Raw genomic sequence first — 14,671 nt, forward strand, 5'->3', positions numbered from 1 at the left:
GGGGCGTGGCCATATTCTTAATTAAAAGTAGGTATTTTTCAAGTCGTCACTTATTTCCTAATTTCTCCTAAATGAATGGAAAAAAGGTGAATTTCAGTTCCCTGATCAAAAATATATAAAGTGAGCTTGTTAGTGAAAAAATGGTCGATCAGGGCTAGATAATTCCTTTAAATGTTAAGACGCAGGATGTGAGTCTACAGCACGGGTCTCCCTCACATGCCACTATCCAGGCTGTTACACTATTCCAACACACTTTATTCAATTGATCAGGATCAATATTTGGCTTGCTGATGAGTTGATCATTTGAATCAGGTGGGTTGGAACATATCAACGTATGACGTATAAAACATGTTCAATAGGTGCTCACAAGGACCACAAAAAAAAACACAGAGTAGCCCCCCACATTTTTTTTGCTGTGATTTATATAAGTACGGGAAAGAAGAGAAGTACAGCATATGAGCAAAATTTTTTATGATACTAAATCAAGCAATGTGACAAGTTGTTCGCTGGGTTTGGTTCAATCTGGTGTGGGCAAACTACGGCCCGGGGGCCACATGCAGCCCATTAAACGTTTTAATTCGGCCCACCAAACTTGAAAAAAATTAAATGAATAAACCTCGTTAATGTTTTATTTTCTAAATACTGTGTTTTTTCAAAGACATATATATTGTTTTGATGCTTTTGTTCACTTTCATTTAAAATTAAATGTATTTTATTTTTTTCAGATGAGGTAAAGTTACCAAAACACTCCAACCATCTGCTCCTGGTCCGGCCCCTCTGTCAAATTTTAGAACTTATTGTAGCCCGCCAATCAAAAAGTTTGCCCACCCCTGGGTTTAAGGTACATACGGCACTCATAAAGTAGGTTCACACGACGAATGTCAATGGGGCTCATTCTGTCTGCCCTACCAATGGCTACATCACTGTTAGGGATAGGGATTATTGTTGGTTGTCTGTTCTTGGAAAAGGCAAACCTGTCACAAACACAAAGAGTTTATTTGTTATTGTTTGCTCACATCTTACAAAAACATTTAACGTTATTTTTAAAGTCTAAATATAGATGTCATTTTAAACCAGATCTGCATAAAAGCCCTATTATTGTGAATTACCTTCCATAGTGCATGACAGAGTTGTAATCATAGGGAGTGCCAAGATTTCTTGTATTGAGCCTTCTGAAATTGTTCTCCATTCCTGCAGGAAATTGCTGCATGTTAACTTAGTGTTTATTCTTTACATTTTTACACAAAATTCAGTCCTTCACTTCAAAGAAACAATGTACTTTGGGGGAAAGAATATGAGGGTATGACATAATCCCACCAGAAATGACATTCTGAAGGAAGATTCTAACATGCTGGTCCCTGTCAGATCGAGTCTGTTCATGATTGAATCCCAGAGCGTGGAGCAATTCATGTTGGATGACCTGTCGGAAAACACAACCCCGGCGACTCAACGACACTACTTGACTACGACCACGACGTCCAACAAATGAATAACACCTGCAAGAGAACAAAGAATAGAAAAACTCCTGTGAAGTTGATAAAAAAAATAATACTTAAAAAAAAAAATGATGAGATATTTTTTGTTATGGTGTTCTTCAGGTTTTGATCAGAAATATAATTAGGAGCTTGAAATGCCCATACGTGCATTTGTAAGCAAATTCTCAAAAATACTAATAGACTATGCAACAAAACAACACTTTAAGATTTGACATTTGTCAAGTAACATGACTTTGATACATTTCTCAGATTAGTTGAAATGATCACAAGTACTTGTTCAATCTTCACATCATCATGCTCTGGTTTACTCCCACATTCCAAAAAAATACATGATAGGTTGATTGGACACCCTGAATTGCCTCTTAGGTGTGTTTGTGAGGGTGCATGGTTGTTTGTCTTAGTGTGACCTGCAATTGTCTGGCAACCAGTCCACGGTGTACCCCACCTACTGCCTGAAGACAGCTGGGATAGGATCCAGCATGCCCGAGACCCTTGTGAAGGTAATGGCTCAGATAATGGATTGATGGATGGAAGTTGTCTATACTTCCATTATCAAAGGGAAATGCGTACAGCATTTTAGCAACTGTTGTGGCGTCCAACTAAAAATACACCATGGCAGGCTAAGACAAGGGGAGTTGATGACGCGCACACCAACTATTGCATCATTGCTATCTTGACTGTTGTTTATAGAGGCGCATAAATAGCGTAGGAAAATTACAGGCACTTACTTCATTTTGCCATTCATTGGTCGCTCTTTTGGACAGATCAGCTCTTTCCACAACACGAGGACATTGACGTTTGACGTGTGGTAAACTCACAAGCCCATTTCACATAAGTGCTCACAGTTGTTTTCCTTGATGATTTTCACGCTGTTTTCACCTTGTTTCCTCTATGTTTTCACGGTCAGCAAAAGGTTTCTTCCCCACGCTCACCCCACCACAAGATCCAAACACAACAATAACTACACACAGTCGAGTGCACCTACTGATAAGAAAGACCACTCCTTCCCCCCGTGACACCACCAATCACTGTGAAAGTGGAGCGTGCGCACAACACACAAGCATGGATCGCAACAAAAGGAAGAAACCTCAAAACACTATATGGCTCCTACATCAACCAACGATCAGTCAGGTTTGTTTTTTATAGCTCGTTGCAAAAGAAGATATTCATCCTGAACTTGTGGTCCAAATGCCAGGAATTGTCAGGTGACAAGAAGACTACATTAATTTCTACATTATTGCATTAACAATCTTCCAGATACACTGGTGTAAAGAGTAATACTGTATTGACAACATGACTAATCAATTTGATTTCGTTTTTTACCCGTACACAACCCGTGGCACTGACATGTACTGCATTGCACTTTATTTGGCTTTAGCTGGGTTCCATGGTGTTGTGCTATTTTAAGGAATTGTTTTGAGAAACTTCTTGTTTGCAAATTTCAATGATTGTTCATGAAATGTACCAAAGCAAAATAATAGCTTTTGCCCACAAGCAAACTGATTGTAATTCCACCCATCATGCAGCAAGGTGACAAAAACAAAACACATTGCCAAATCAACAATCAGCATGCATTTGACCTGACTCTCTTAAAGAAACAACTATTGAAAAATAGAAGAATGCAAATACTAGGATTGATGCAGTAAGTATCGCGTATCTGTTTAAAGGCTTTTGCTCGCCAAAAACTGCCATTTAAGTGTTGGCCTTCGGTATGATAATCACTTTTTTTTCAGTCTCCTGACAAATAAATGAATTTGCCTCACTGTTCAAATATCTTTGGAAGGGAATCAATATTTCATGAACTATTCATGAGAGCAGGTTAATGTGTGGATTGAGTTTTCCATACCCCGAGCGGGACTGGATGTCCACAAAGTCCCTCTGTCCATTCAGTGGGGTGAAGCGAATGCAAGTGGATGCTGTGAAGGATCGCAGACCATTAACTATGGTCTGTCTTTCTCTAGTAGCTTGAAAAAAGATAAAAAGAGATGCATTGTTTTTATTTTTATCATCCTTTATTTTTAAATGTGGAAGACATTAAAGGACATGAGATCTATGAAAAGGTTTTGGCAAACAAAGAGCTGCAGAAAAGGACATATGTTCTGCATATGTTCGCCAATGCAGCACATTTCGTTTTAAAAATAAGAGAGCTCATGAACTCTCGCACTGCTTTTTCATGAGTTGCTAAACTGTATGCAAACCACAATATTGTCAAATGGAGCTTAGGCTTCATAGATTGTGTATTACTGCCGCTTCAAAGAGGTAGTCTATGGTATGGCACGAATCGGTCGTATAAACACACTTGCGCACACGATCATACAGTTACTGAATATTAATCAATTGTTCATTGACAGACATTCATGGTAAATGGTGCTATAAGAAAGAAATACAATGACTAGAAAGTTCACAATGTGGACAATCGCATACAGGTACATGCAGCCAAATTCTTGACAGTTAAACACATCATATACCTTGCATAATTAAAGTAGGTTAAAAAAATATTGAATGCACTGGTATATAAGCCACATACATTAAATGAACATTAAAAAAAGAGGTGAACTTTTTTAAGCACGTAAACTGCACTGGTTTATAAGTCTTATGACACATGCATTACACATATTCTACTGCTCCTTAAGCCCAGGGCACATGAGGTGCCATCGCCTCGGGGCTCTTGGACCAATGGCGCTGGTCTCCACACACTCTGCACTGTTGGCTAAGCTGCTTAAAATTACGTAGATCATGTGTTTAAAATCATGTCACCAATGAAGATGTACACTTATTTATATAACTTGTTGGAGAGACTAAACGCAATCTCTTTAATTGATTTGTCGTGTTTGTGCTTGTCCCATATATTCTGTGGACCCAACATAGTTCAAGGCCGGCCTAATGTTGTCAACGATCAGTGAATTTATACTCTAGGAGAGCATCCGAAATGTACTGACAGGACGTCTCCATATTTGGTGCATGAAGAGCGCACGTGCAATGGAAAATAGCTGCGTGTTATTGGCTTCTGTGCCTCGCACACCAGTGCGAGTGGCATAGAGCGCCGCAATAATCAAAGCTTCCGGCACCACGTGAGTGGCTGCCTGTTTTCAGCAGCGTGGTTCACTATTGAGCCTTTTTCGTGTGTTTTTTTCCCTTTACCCAGTTTTATTTTATTTTATTTTGCCTCATAGCAGCAATGTACATCCCACTTGCGGTGGTTTTACTGCTGTTGGGGGCTGTTTTTTGCGCGTTCGTGTCCGGAGACGAAACTCGGAACTACGGATCGATCGTGTACACAAGAGATCAGCTGTTACCACGACGTGCTAACCCTGCGTCGGCTCCCGGAGCGAAACCCGATATCCCCCACGAGCTGAGGAGGAAGAGATGTCGTGCGGGGGCTAAACGCCAGGCAAGGAGACGAAACCACCTCGTCCTCCCGTCCGTTTTTCTGGGGAATTTTTAGATCCTTCCCAATTAAATAGACGAGCTAAGAGGGCTAACCCGGCACGAGAGGAACTTCTGGGAGGCTAGCTTACTGATGTGCAGCTGTGAGCAGGCTACAAACACAGCGCCGAAATGCCCTGCTCTTTATCTCTGGTGACTTCAATCATGCTTCTCCTTCCTCCTCTCTGCCTTCATTCACACAATATGTAACCTGCCACACCAGAGACAATAAAATATTGGACCTTTTCTATGCCAACACCAAGGAGGCGAACACATCACAGCCCCTCCCCCCGCTGGGCAAGGCTGACCACAACATAGTTGCTCGCCTGCCTGTATACAAACCTCTGGTCCGCAGGCAGCCAGCTGTGACACGCACAGTTCAGAGATAGTCTGGAGAAGCCGAGGAAGCCTTAAAGGACTGTTTCAACACAACTGTGTGGGAGGTATTCAGCGAAGCCCACGGGGAGGACATTAATGGTCTAACAGACACAATTACAGACTATATTTATTTCTGCATGGAGAACACCATTCCCACCAGGACAGTAAGTTGTTTCTCCAACAACAAACCCTGGATCACACCAGACATTAAAGCTCTCCTGAATGTGAAAAAGAGGGCTTTTGTGTCAGGCGACAAGGAGGAGCTGAAGAGAGTGCAACGTCAGCTGAGAAGGAGGATCAGAGAGGGGAAAAAGTCCTACAGGATGCGGATGGAGGGAAGCGAAACAATGCCTGGGATTCTGGAGGGGCCTGAAGACCATCTCAGGCCACGGACAACCAGGTAAGACCTAGAGGGGGGGGCCTTCAGTGGGCAAATGAGTTGAACCTATTTTATCAATAGGTTTGATCAAATGTCCGCCCCCGCTCAGTCTCCCCTGCTGCAGCCCCCACCAACCCCCTCCTGCCACTGCGAAAGAGACCCTCTCTCCCCCTCTCTCCTCTCTTCTCTCCCCTCTCTCTCCACAGGCTCCAGTTCCCAGCCACATCAGACAACCACCACTTCCTCCTGCTCAGCCTTGTTCCTCACAACATCTCAGGTGAAGAACGAGCTGAGGAAGATGAAGGTGAGGAGGGCAGCAGGTCCAGATGGGAGCAGGCAAGAGTGGTTTACCACCTCATCACATGGATCCACGACTACCTCACAAACCGGCCACAGTACGTGAGAACACAGGACTGTGTGCCTGACGTGCTCCTCTGCAGCACGGGAGCGCCGCAGGGAAACTGTTCTGGCTCCCTTCCTGTTCACCTTCTTCACCTCGGACTACAAATACAATTCCTCCACCGGTCACCTGCAGAAGTTCACTGATGACTCTGCGGTTGTCGGCCTCATCACTGACGGAGACGATCGGGAGCACAGAAGGGTTACGCAGGGTTTTGTGGACTGGTGTCAGCAGAACCACCTCCTAATACATGCTGGGCAATCCAAAGAGCTGGTGGTGGATTTCTGCAAGCATCGGCACTCTCCATCTGCACCAGTGAAAATCCAGGGAACAGACGTTGAGACGGTCTGAACTTACAAGTACCTGGGTGTTCATCTGAACAATGAACTGAACTGGAGCGACAACACAGACACTTTCTATCGGAAGGGTCAGAGCAGACTCTTCTTACTCAGGAAGCTGAGGTCCTTTGGCGTTCGGGGGACACTCCTCAGGAACTTCTATGACTTTGTGGTTTCACCGGTCATTTTCTATGGAGTGGTCTCCTGGGCAGGAGGCATCTCGGGCCGGGACAAAAAGAGACTGGACAAACTAGTGAGGAGGGCCAGCTCTGTCCTAGGCTGCTCCCTGGACTCTGTGGACTCAGTGGGGGGCACGAGAATGAGGCTAAACTGTCATCAATGCTGGACAACCCAGCCCAGCCAATGACACTCTTAGTACACTCCACAGCTCCTTCAGTGATAGACTGTTACACCCTCGCTGTACGAAAGAGAGATTTCGCCGCTCCTTCCTGCCGGCTGCTGTCAGACTTTTTAACAAGAACATTAGGTCAGGCCTACAAACGGGCGGGCATTAGTGCAATTGTGCAGTCCTAGAATGCAATACACACTACTACTGGGCTTTATCCAATGCTGTACTTAAATACTGACCAATGCTGAATTTCGTTTACCATTACATTATTCTTATTGCAGTACTTTTATCACTGCAGTATTTCTATCATTGCAGTACTTTCACTATTACAGTCCTTTTATCATTGCAATATTTTTTTTATCATTACAGTACTTTTACCACTACAGTACGTTTAAAATTGCAGTATATTTTATCATTGCAGGATATTTTATCATTACAGTACTTCTATCATTGCAGAATTTTCAATCATTCAGTATTTTTTATCATTGCAGCGTTTTTATTCATTTCCCCTCTGTACCATGGACAGGCATTAGGAGTATTTCCTTACACTTGTATATGTTGTGGGATGTTAGTGTGTATATACTTGGGGATCTGTATGTATACGTTTATACTGTGTATATCTGCTGCTAATGTTATACATTAACGGCTACATTACGCCGCCGCCTCTGTGTGATCTTTATCTTTGCTGCTGTAACACCTCAAATTTCCCCATTGTGGGACTATTAAAGGACACATTTATCTTCATCTTTTAAAATAGCTGCGTGTGATTGGCTTCTGTGCCTCGCACACCAGCGCGTGTGGCATAGAGCGCCGCAATAATCAAAGGTGTTTTTTGGAGGTGGTCTCAATTGTGTTTGATCTATCCTTAGCTGTTCTTATCCTTACTTTGAACACCCCTGATATAAATGTAGACGGCGACAATCACTTTTACGCAATTGGACTTTGTCAGTTACTAAAGAAAACACCCGACTGCCACTCAACCATTCCTGAATATATTAGCTGAGATTCTTGACAGTCACTAATGAAAACCCACCAATCCCCACGATATGGAAATAAACAACAACGCAGCATTGCATAGTAAATAGATGGCACACCGGCGTGAAACCCAAATGTTAAATAAAGAGCAATGTAAGTGCAGGCCAGCAGGGGGGAGGAGAGGGAGCGTAATCTTGGTCTGGCATGTTTCTAATTTTCAACACTTTTACAGCTTAGTTTTGATTATTTTCACTACTTCCAAAACAACACCCCAACACATCTCAGATGCTCCCCTTGAATATGTTGATAACCAACTGGATAATGTTTCTCTCAGAACAGTCCGTTATGAATAAATCCATCATCGTTTCCCTTAAAAAGGTGCTGCTGAAATATATATTAGATCAGGGGTCTTCAATCCTGTTCCTTGAGGGCCGGTGTCCTGCCCGTTTTCCACCTCTCCCTGGTGGAACACACCTGAGCGATCGTTATCTAGCTTCTGCAGACCTTGCTGATTATCTGATCATTTGAATCAGCTGTGTTGCAGCAGGGAGAGATGGAAAACCTGCAGGACACCGGCCCTCGAGGAACAGGATTGAGGACCCCTGTATTAGATACTTGGCGAAATCTCCGAACAGCTTGAATGTTGTACTTAACATAACTATGTATGGTACCAATTGATTATAATTTGTGAAAATATTTTTTTAATCTACCTTTAAGGATAAAATGGGGAGGTGCTGCTGCAGGAAATAAAGGCTGAAGGCTTTTAAACAATAAAGGTGTGAGGTCAGCAGTCAGTACAGCAGCGCACATAAAATTAAATGCAGACACATTATATTTGACAGTGCAACCTTTATCTGTGATGGTCTTTATAATTATGAAAATGTACATTTATGATGAAACACAGTCAGTTGTGTTGTTTGTTGCAATTTATGACACTGTAGTGGAAGAAGATGAAAAAAAAAGCATGTGACAATTGGAATTTGGATTTGGGTGACTACTTCCGTGCAATGCTTCTCATGCTCCTGTTGCTGCAAAAAAGTATGAGGTTATGTTTAACGAGTGACTAGCATTAACACTTTCACTTTTTAAAGATAGATTACTTACAGTAGTCTCTGGAAATTCTGTATGGCACATAGACGTTGCCATCCGCTGCTTTTGGCCAGAGGCAACTGTCTCTTGTGCAAGGGTCCGCATTCTGTAGTCCACTTGGCATGGCGATGTCTCCAAACATCACAAGAGGTTCATTTTGGTTCTTGCCTTGAAAATTATGTTTGGGATTATTTTAAATCACAGCATTTGCAATTATATGCTTGATGCTTAACAAATGTATTAGCAGGCATAATTCAAACTAACAATACATATCATTCGGCATCATGAAATCCTTTTTAGCTTTCATTTCCAGTGGGATATCCACAAAAGGTTCATGAAAACATCAATATCATTGAGCTATTACCAACCCTCCCAAACATGTTAGTGCAATAGCTGTGCAAACAAAAAAGATAGCAGACAAGTTAGGTCGGACACAAATATGCACACAAATATATCACTCTATCATTGAGCCACGCCTCCACTGGTTGTGGTGTAAATATTACATCGGGTGGTGGTCAAATACATTTTATGCAATCTTGCACAGGCTGTTACGCTCCGCCCGCTACTCACTGCAAGACTGATGAATTCTGGATTTAAAAAAAAAAAAAAAGAGGAATCTAATACTGTTCTCCAGATAAAGCAATAAATCACTATCTTGCTATTAATACAAAGAGGTGAAATTAACATACCAACATTAACATTTGCCCTTTCTATCAGTGTGGAAACACTGAAATCCTCATCTGCAAGGGTGTTACCTGTGAGAAAGAAGAATCATAAATATGCATGTGCCATTGAGTTTTACAATTCTATTATAGATTATAAATTTATTATTCATTTGTTTTCTCTTATTTAAACTATGTATGTCTTACCGGAGTGTCTGTTAATATTTTCGAGTGAACCCTGAAATATAAACATTGGGTGGATTCAATGAAACAACAACTTTAAGTCAAGTCAAGTCAAGTCAATTTTATTTGTATAGCCCTTAATCACAGACAGTCTCAAAGGGCTTTACATAGCCACAATCGACATCCCCGATCTTAACCCCCAGGAGGGCAAGGAAAAACTCAAAAAACCTCATTAGGGGAAAAGTGAGAAACCATGAGAAGGGACCACAGATGGGGTAAATTTATACTTTTTATGAATATGTATTTTAGGCATTAAGTTGTTTGTAGTGGTGAATTACTGACATCACAGCCATGACAAAACAGAGATTTTTGTTATTAGTGTCGAAGGACTACGGGAGAAATCTTTACCAGAACTACAACATTTTAAAGCCGGGCAATGTGTGAAGAGCCTGGGCATCTTTTTTGACTCTGAGCTTGACTTTCTTCCACACAAGAATGTAATTAAGACAGATTTGTACCATCTTAACAATATAGCCAGTGCCCACTTGTTTCTCTCTCTTTAAAGCTAACACAGGTCATAATGCTCAAATTGGTTTATCCAAATACTGGTGATACTAGACTTAAATTGTGGAAGACAAAATAGCATACAAATGATGCATGATAAGAAAATGAGTAGTCCTTACGTTTACAGTGAAACTCTGGACGGAGAAAAGGAGGAAGCTCAGCGCTGCAACTTGGAAGATCATGACTACTCATAGAATAACTGACAATCAAAATACCAACTGAAGGGTTTCACCTTATATATGGGAAGGACCACCCATTGTTATCCATATATGGCATGTTACTTACACAAATAGGCAAGGAAGTACAAATTACAGCATCTTGAATTACAGCACCATCTTCACATTTAAACACTGCTCAGTTTTGAAAATCGTATCTGAAATTATAGTAAAATTCATTAATAGCTTGTATTTTAATGGCACACTGGATCACAGTTTGGTTGCGCAATTTGTATACCTTTTGTGTGCACCGGCAAATGGACTTCACTTATTGTTTGTAGCATTTTTTGGACAACATCTTGTTCACCCAGAAACCGATTTATCAATGATAGTAGCATGCATCTGTGATTTCTGGATAAAAATTGAAGAGTAATTAATACTTTACTCTGAATTAAAAAGGCACTATCTTGCTATGAATAAAAGTTTCACCCGGGGTGGTTCAATTGGTGGGGCTGAAGTTATAAAGATAAAGATGTCCTTTATTAGTACCACAATGGGGACATTTGCAGTGTTACAGCAGCAAAGATATAGATCACACAGAGGCGGCGGCGTGACGTAGTTGTTAATGTATAACATCAGCAGCAGACATTCAGAAAAAGCAAACAAATATACACATTATATATGTATATACACAAATCCCCAGGTATATACACACTTACATCCCACAACATATACAAGCGTAAGACTGACTTTCGCACTCTGATACATACGCATGTGCACAAACACACACACACACACAACCACACACACACTGTCCTTATTGAGACGACCTACCAAGAAGAGAAAGTGTGCACTTTTCATGACGTGATTGTTCCTCTGTTAGCTATGCACCTATACAATTGCTGTGTTTTGTTGGAAATAAACGTAAGTTTACCAACTAACTACTCTACCGCAATCCATGGAAGACAACGTGTTGTAGTGTTGTGTCGTTCGCGAACGATTCGTTCAAAAAGAACGAATCTTTTCAGTGAACGTTTTCAGGAAGTGATTCATTCTTTTCTCAGTTCATTTGATCTCAGCTACGCGCATGTTGTCAATCTTCGTGAACAGCCAATCAGCAGCCAATGTCAGATGTAAATTTTTTTTTAATTTACTGAACATACTGCCACGCTATTGGCGTTCACGAAGCAATCCGTGACGTCATTTCCCGTTCGCCAACGATTCAGTGAGTGAGCGTGTCGCTGTCGTTTCTGGTTAACGCGAACGAGAACTCCATGCAGTGCATCAGTTCAATCAGTGAACGCTGTTTTGTTGTAAATGATTCACGATTCACCAAGGAAGGAACCAGTCACCATCAGCACACATTTCGTGCTCGCGGGGACAAGCTTTCATTGGCATCAATTTCTGTAAGCTAACGGCCATCCAAGTACCGGGAGCAAGCGGCAAGCGCATGAAAACAAATAAGAGCGATTGACAAACTTACAGTCCCTCGCAGATCATGATGAGGCGGTCTGCAGCAGCCGGGAGATGACGTTGTTATAGGGGACATCTTCATTTGAAAACATTTATTCCAATACATTTTAATAGGACGTATGTGCACTTCAATATTATCCTCTCTGTCTACTGCAACTCTTAAGTGATGCTGTCATCAAAATGCATTTTACCATTAAATTGCACTTTTGTTCAAAACTTGTTTGGTGCTCTAGTGTTTTTTTAATTCTCGTTTTTAATTCAGCGCGACAGAACCAACCTATCACAATCAGGCATGCATTCATCCGCTTCATTTGACAGCCTGCACTTCATAACGCGTGAACACAGCGGGCGCGTGACGGCCATGTTATGTCCTCCAAAATAACAAATGTTTGACAATGTAAGTAGGAATAGTCTCTACTGCGATTATTATTGTTGTTGGTATTTATTCACCATTATTATAATCATGATTATAATGTTGCTGGTTTGAAATCTTGTTGTACGTGTGCATCACAACTTATTTCAGAGTGTTTTATTCTGTGTTTGTTTTGTTTAGTGGGAAGTCCAATGCATTATCACCGAACAAGAATACAACTATTTACCTGCCGTGATTCTAGTACAGTAATCCCTCGTTTATCGCGGGGGATACGTTCCAAAAATAACCCGTGATAGGTGAAATCCGCGAAGCAGTCAGCTTTATAATTTTTTAAATTATTTTACAATGCATTTGATATGATGCATTGTTGTGGTTTTTTGTGCGTGTAGATGGGAAGTTGTGGTCCTGCAGTGCCACCTTGTGTGTGTGTTATTTCTTCTTTTTTTGTTATTCAACTTCCAGGTTGCTTCACATGTGCTCATATGTTGACAGAGGAGCGGTAAAAAAGCCATCTATAATAACACACACTAGGTATAGAGCATTAATTTGATTGTTTTGGGAAAGAATTGACATTGTGATTTTCCGTTATTTTACATTGTCCGTGGCTCTGAATCTGAATGTGTATCCCAAGCTAAGGCAAGATAGCTGACTGTCGGAACTGCTAACTAGCGCCCTTGGAGACCGGAATGAGTTATGGCAATGTATAAAATTTTAAATATATTAAAAATGTAAATTATTAGTTGGATGGCAAATTGAAATGGTGTCATTTGATTCATTTATAGTTCTTCATTCCTTTGTATTGAGTTGATAGGAGCTGTAAGAGCCAGTTCTTATTGTGCTATATTTTATTTTATGTTAGGCATTTACAGAGATTCGTGTTTAGTGCTTATAGGTAAACTATGGGATTTAGAATTTACTGTGTTGTAAATAATGGTGTAGTTAATTTGATAATTCTGATTTGTGATTGACTGCGCATGCGCGTGTGGCGAGATCCACCCCTCCTGTGCATACAGAGGAAGTGTAGACGATGTACTTGTCGTGTTCTTCAGGGGAACAAAGTAAATGTGGGAAAACTGCGAGCTTGTCGGTGGCTTTTACTTGTCTCCGCTACACATCACACAAAGAAACAGCGCATGCGCCTTATGTCCTGTCCGTTCCGTAACCAAAGCACTGTCATTCAACACAATACACCACAGTTCTGGTAGTCGTGGAAGCGTAACATCTTTTGACCGTTCCCGTAGCGTTCTCGTAGTTCTAGTAGATGTTATCCATTCGTGGTGCTGAACGACATTGCTCACTGTACTGGGTTTGTGAAATTTTTAATACAAGAAGACCAAAGAGTTCCTTTGGGTCCGTGTGAGTACTTGAATGAAAGCGTAAGCTGTGGATAAAATGATGTGCCGCCACGGACGAGTCAGAACGACCTTCGACTGCCGACACTGATTAACGAAGCTTACGAGAAAAGTTAATTTCTGCCGTTACAGGAGCGTTGTGTAAACATTATTGATATGTGAATTATCTGTGAAACTACTATTACAATTTGTGTTTTTCTGTTCTGTAGTTTTCACGGTGCCGAATGCTGAACATGCTTGTTCAGAGATAAAAGATTATCGACATCCGTTTGAAACTCTCAGCGTCCTTCCTTATTCGAAATCCAAGGGGCCGCTACACAGAGCACAATACCACTGTAAAAAAAAACGCAGAACACAATACCACTGTAAAAAAAAAACGCGAAGGTGAAGGTGGTGAAGCGCGATATAGCGAGGGATTACTGTACATCAATGCCAAGGCATAGGGGGGAAATTCCCACCGAGCGACGCATTTGACTTGAGCTGTGTGCGCCTGGATAATGAAGTTTATTTCTGTTCAATAAACGTAATTTAACAACCAGACGTGTAGTCAAATTTGCTTTAGACGAGCGTATAAAAAGTTGTCATCTAACTATCTTTCCCCGGGTATTTTGAACTCAGCCGTCACTCACTCGTGAATCTTCGTGAACCCAATCAGCACTCGCAGCCAGCATCAGGCGGGGGTGGGTCTTGGCTGAACGTAATGCCCTTCACCAACTCAGTCAAAGAATGCGACCTGTCGTATTTTCCTGTTCACGAAGGACTCCGTGAGTGAACGATTCGTGTCGTCACTTCCCGTTCACAAAGGATTCGGTGAGTGAACGATTCAGTGAACGATACTTTTGAACGAATCTTTTTAATGAACTGATTCTAATGATTCAGTTCACTTAAAAAACTGTTATGCCCATCATTAATGTGTTGACAGGCAACAAGCATGACTGGCAACATTTACATGGACATATTTATTCAGAATAAAAGCGCGAGTAGTAGTAGTTGCGTTTGGTGTCTACACCTCCACGTCATTCCTTCTCAGCCAACTCTTAAAGTACTCCGTGCACCCGAGCACGGTTTCAAATCCTCCC

General features: G+C 41.4%; 1 protein-coding gene across 1 annotated transcript; it reads right to left on the reverse strand.

Annotated features, from left to right (window-relative positions):
- Positions 1-402: 402 nt before the first annotated feature.
- On the reverse strand, positions 403-10,567 carry LOC148335975 (low choriolytic enzyme-like). The gene is made up of 8 exons (XM_088296672.1): positions 10,359-10,567; positions 9,700-9,730; positions 9,520-9,585; positions 8,846-8,998; positions 3,343-3,460; positions 1,318-1,496; positions 1,110-1,191; positions 403-974 (listed from the first exon to the last, which is right to left on the reverse strand). Exons 1-8 carry the CDS (start codon positions 10,419-10,421, stop codon positions 812-814), a joined length of 855 nt encoding a protein of 284 aa, XP_088152798.1. The 5' UTR covers positions 10,422-10,567; the 3' UTR covers positions 403-811.
- Positions 10,568-14,671: the final 4,104 nt, after the last annotated feature.

Source organism: Idiotropiscis lumnitzeri, chromosome 5 (genome assembly GCF_059441095.1).
Source record: "Idiotropiscis lumnitzeri isolate Australia: NSW breed Sydney's pygmy pipehorse chromosome 5, RoL_Ilum_1.0, whole genome shotgun sequence".
In the NCBI taxonomy this organism is placed as follows: domain Eukaryota; kingdom Metazoa; phylum Chordata; class Actinopteri; order Syngnathiformes; family Syngnathidae; genus Idiotropiscis; species Idiotropiscis lumnitzeri.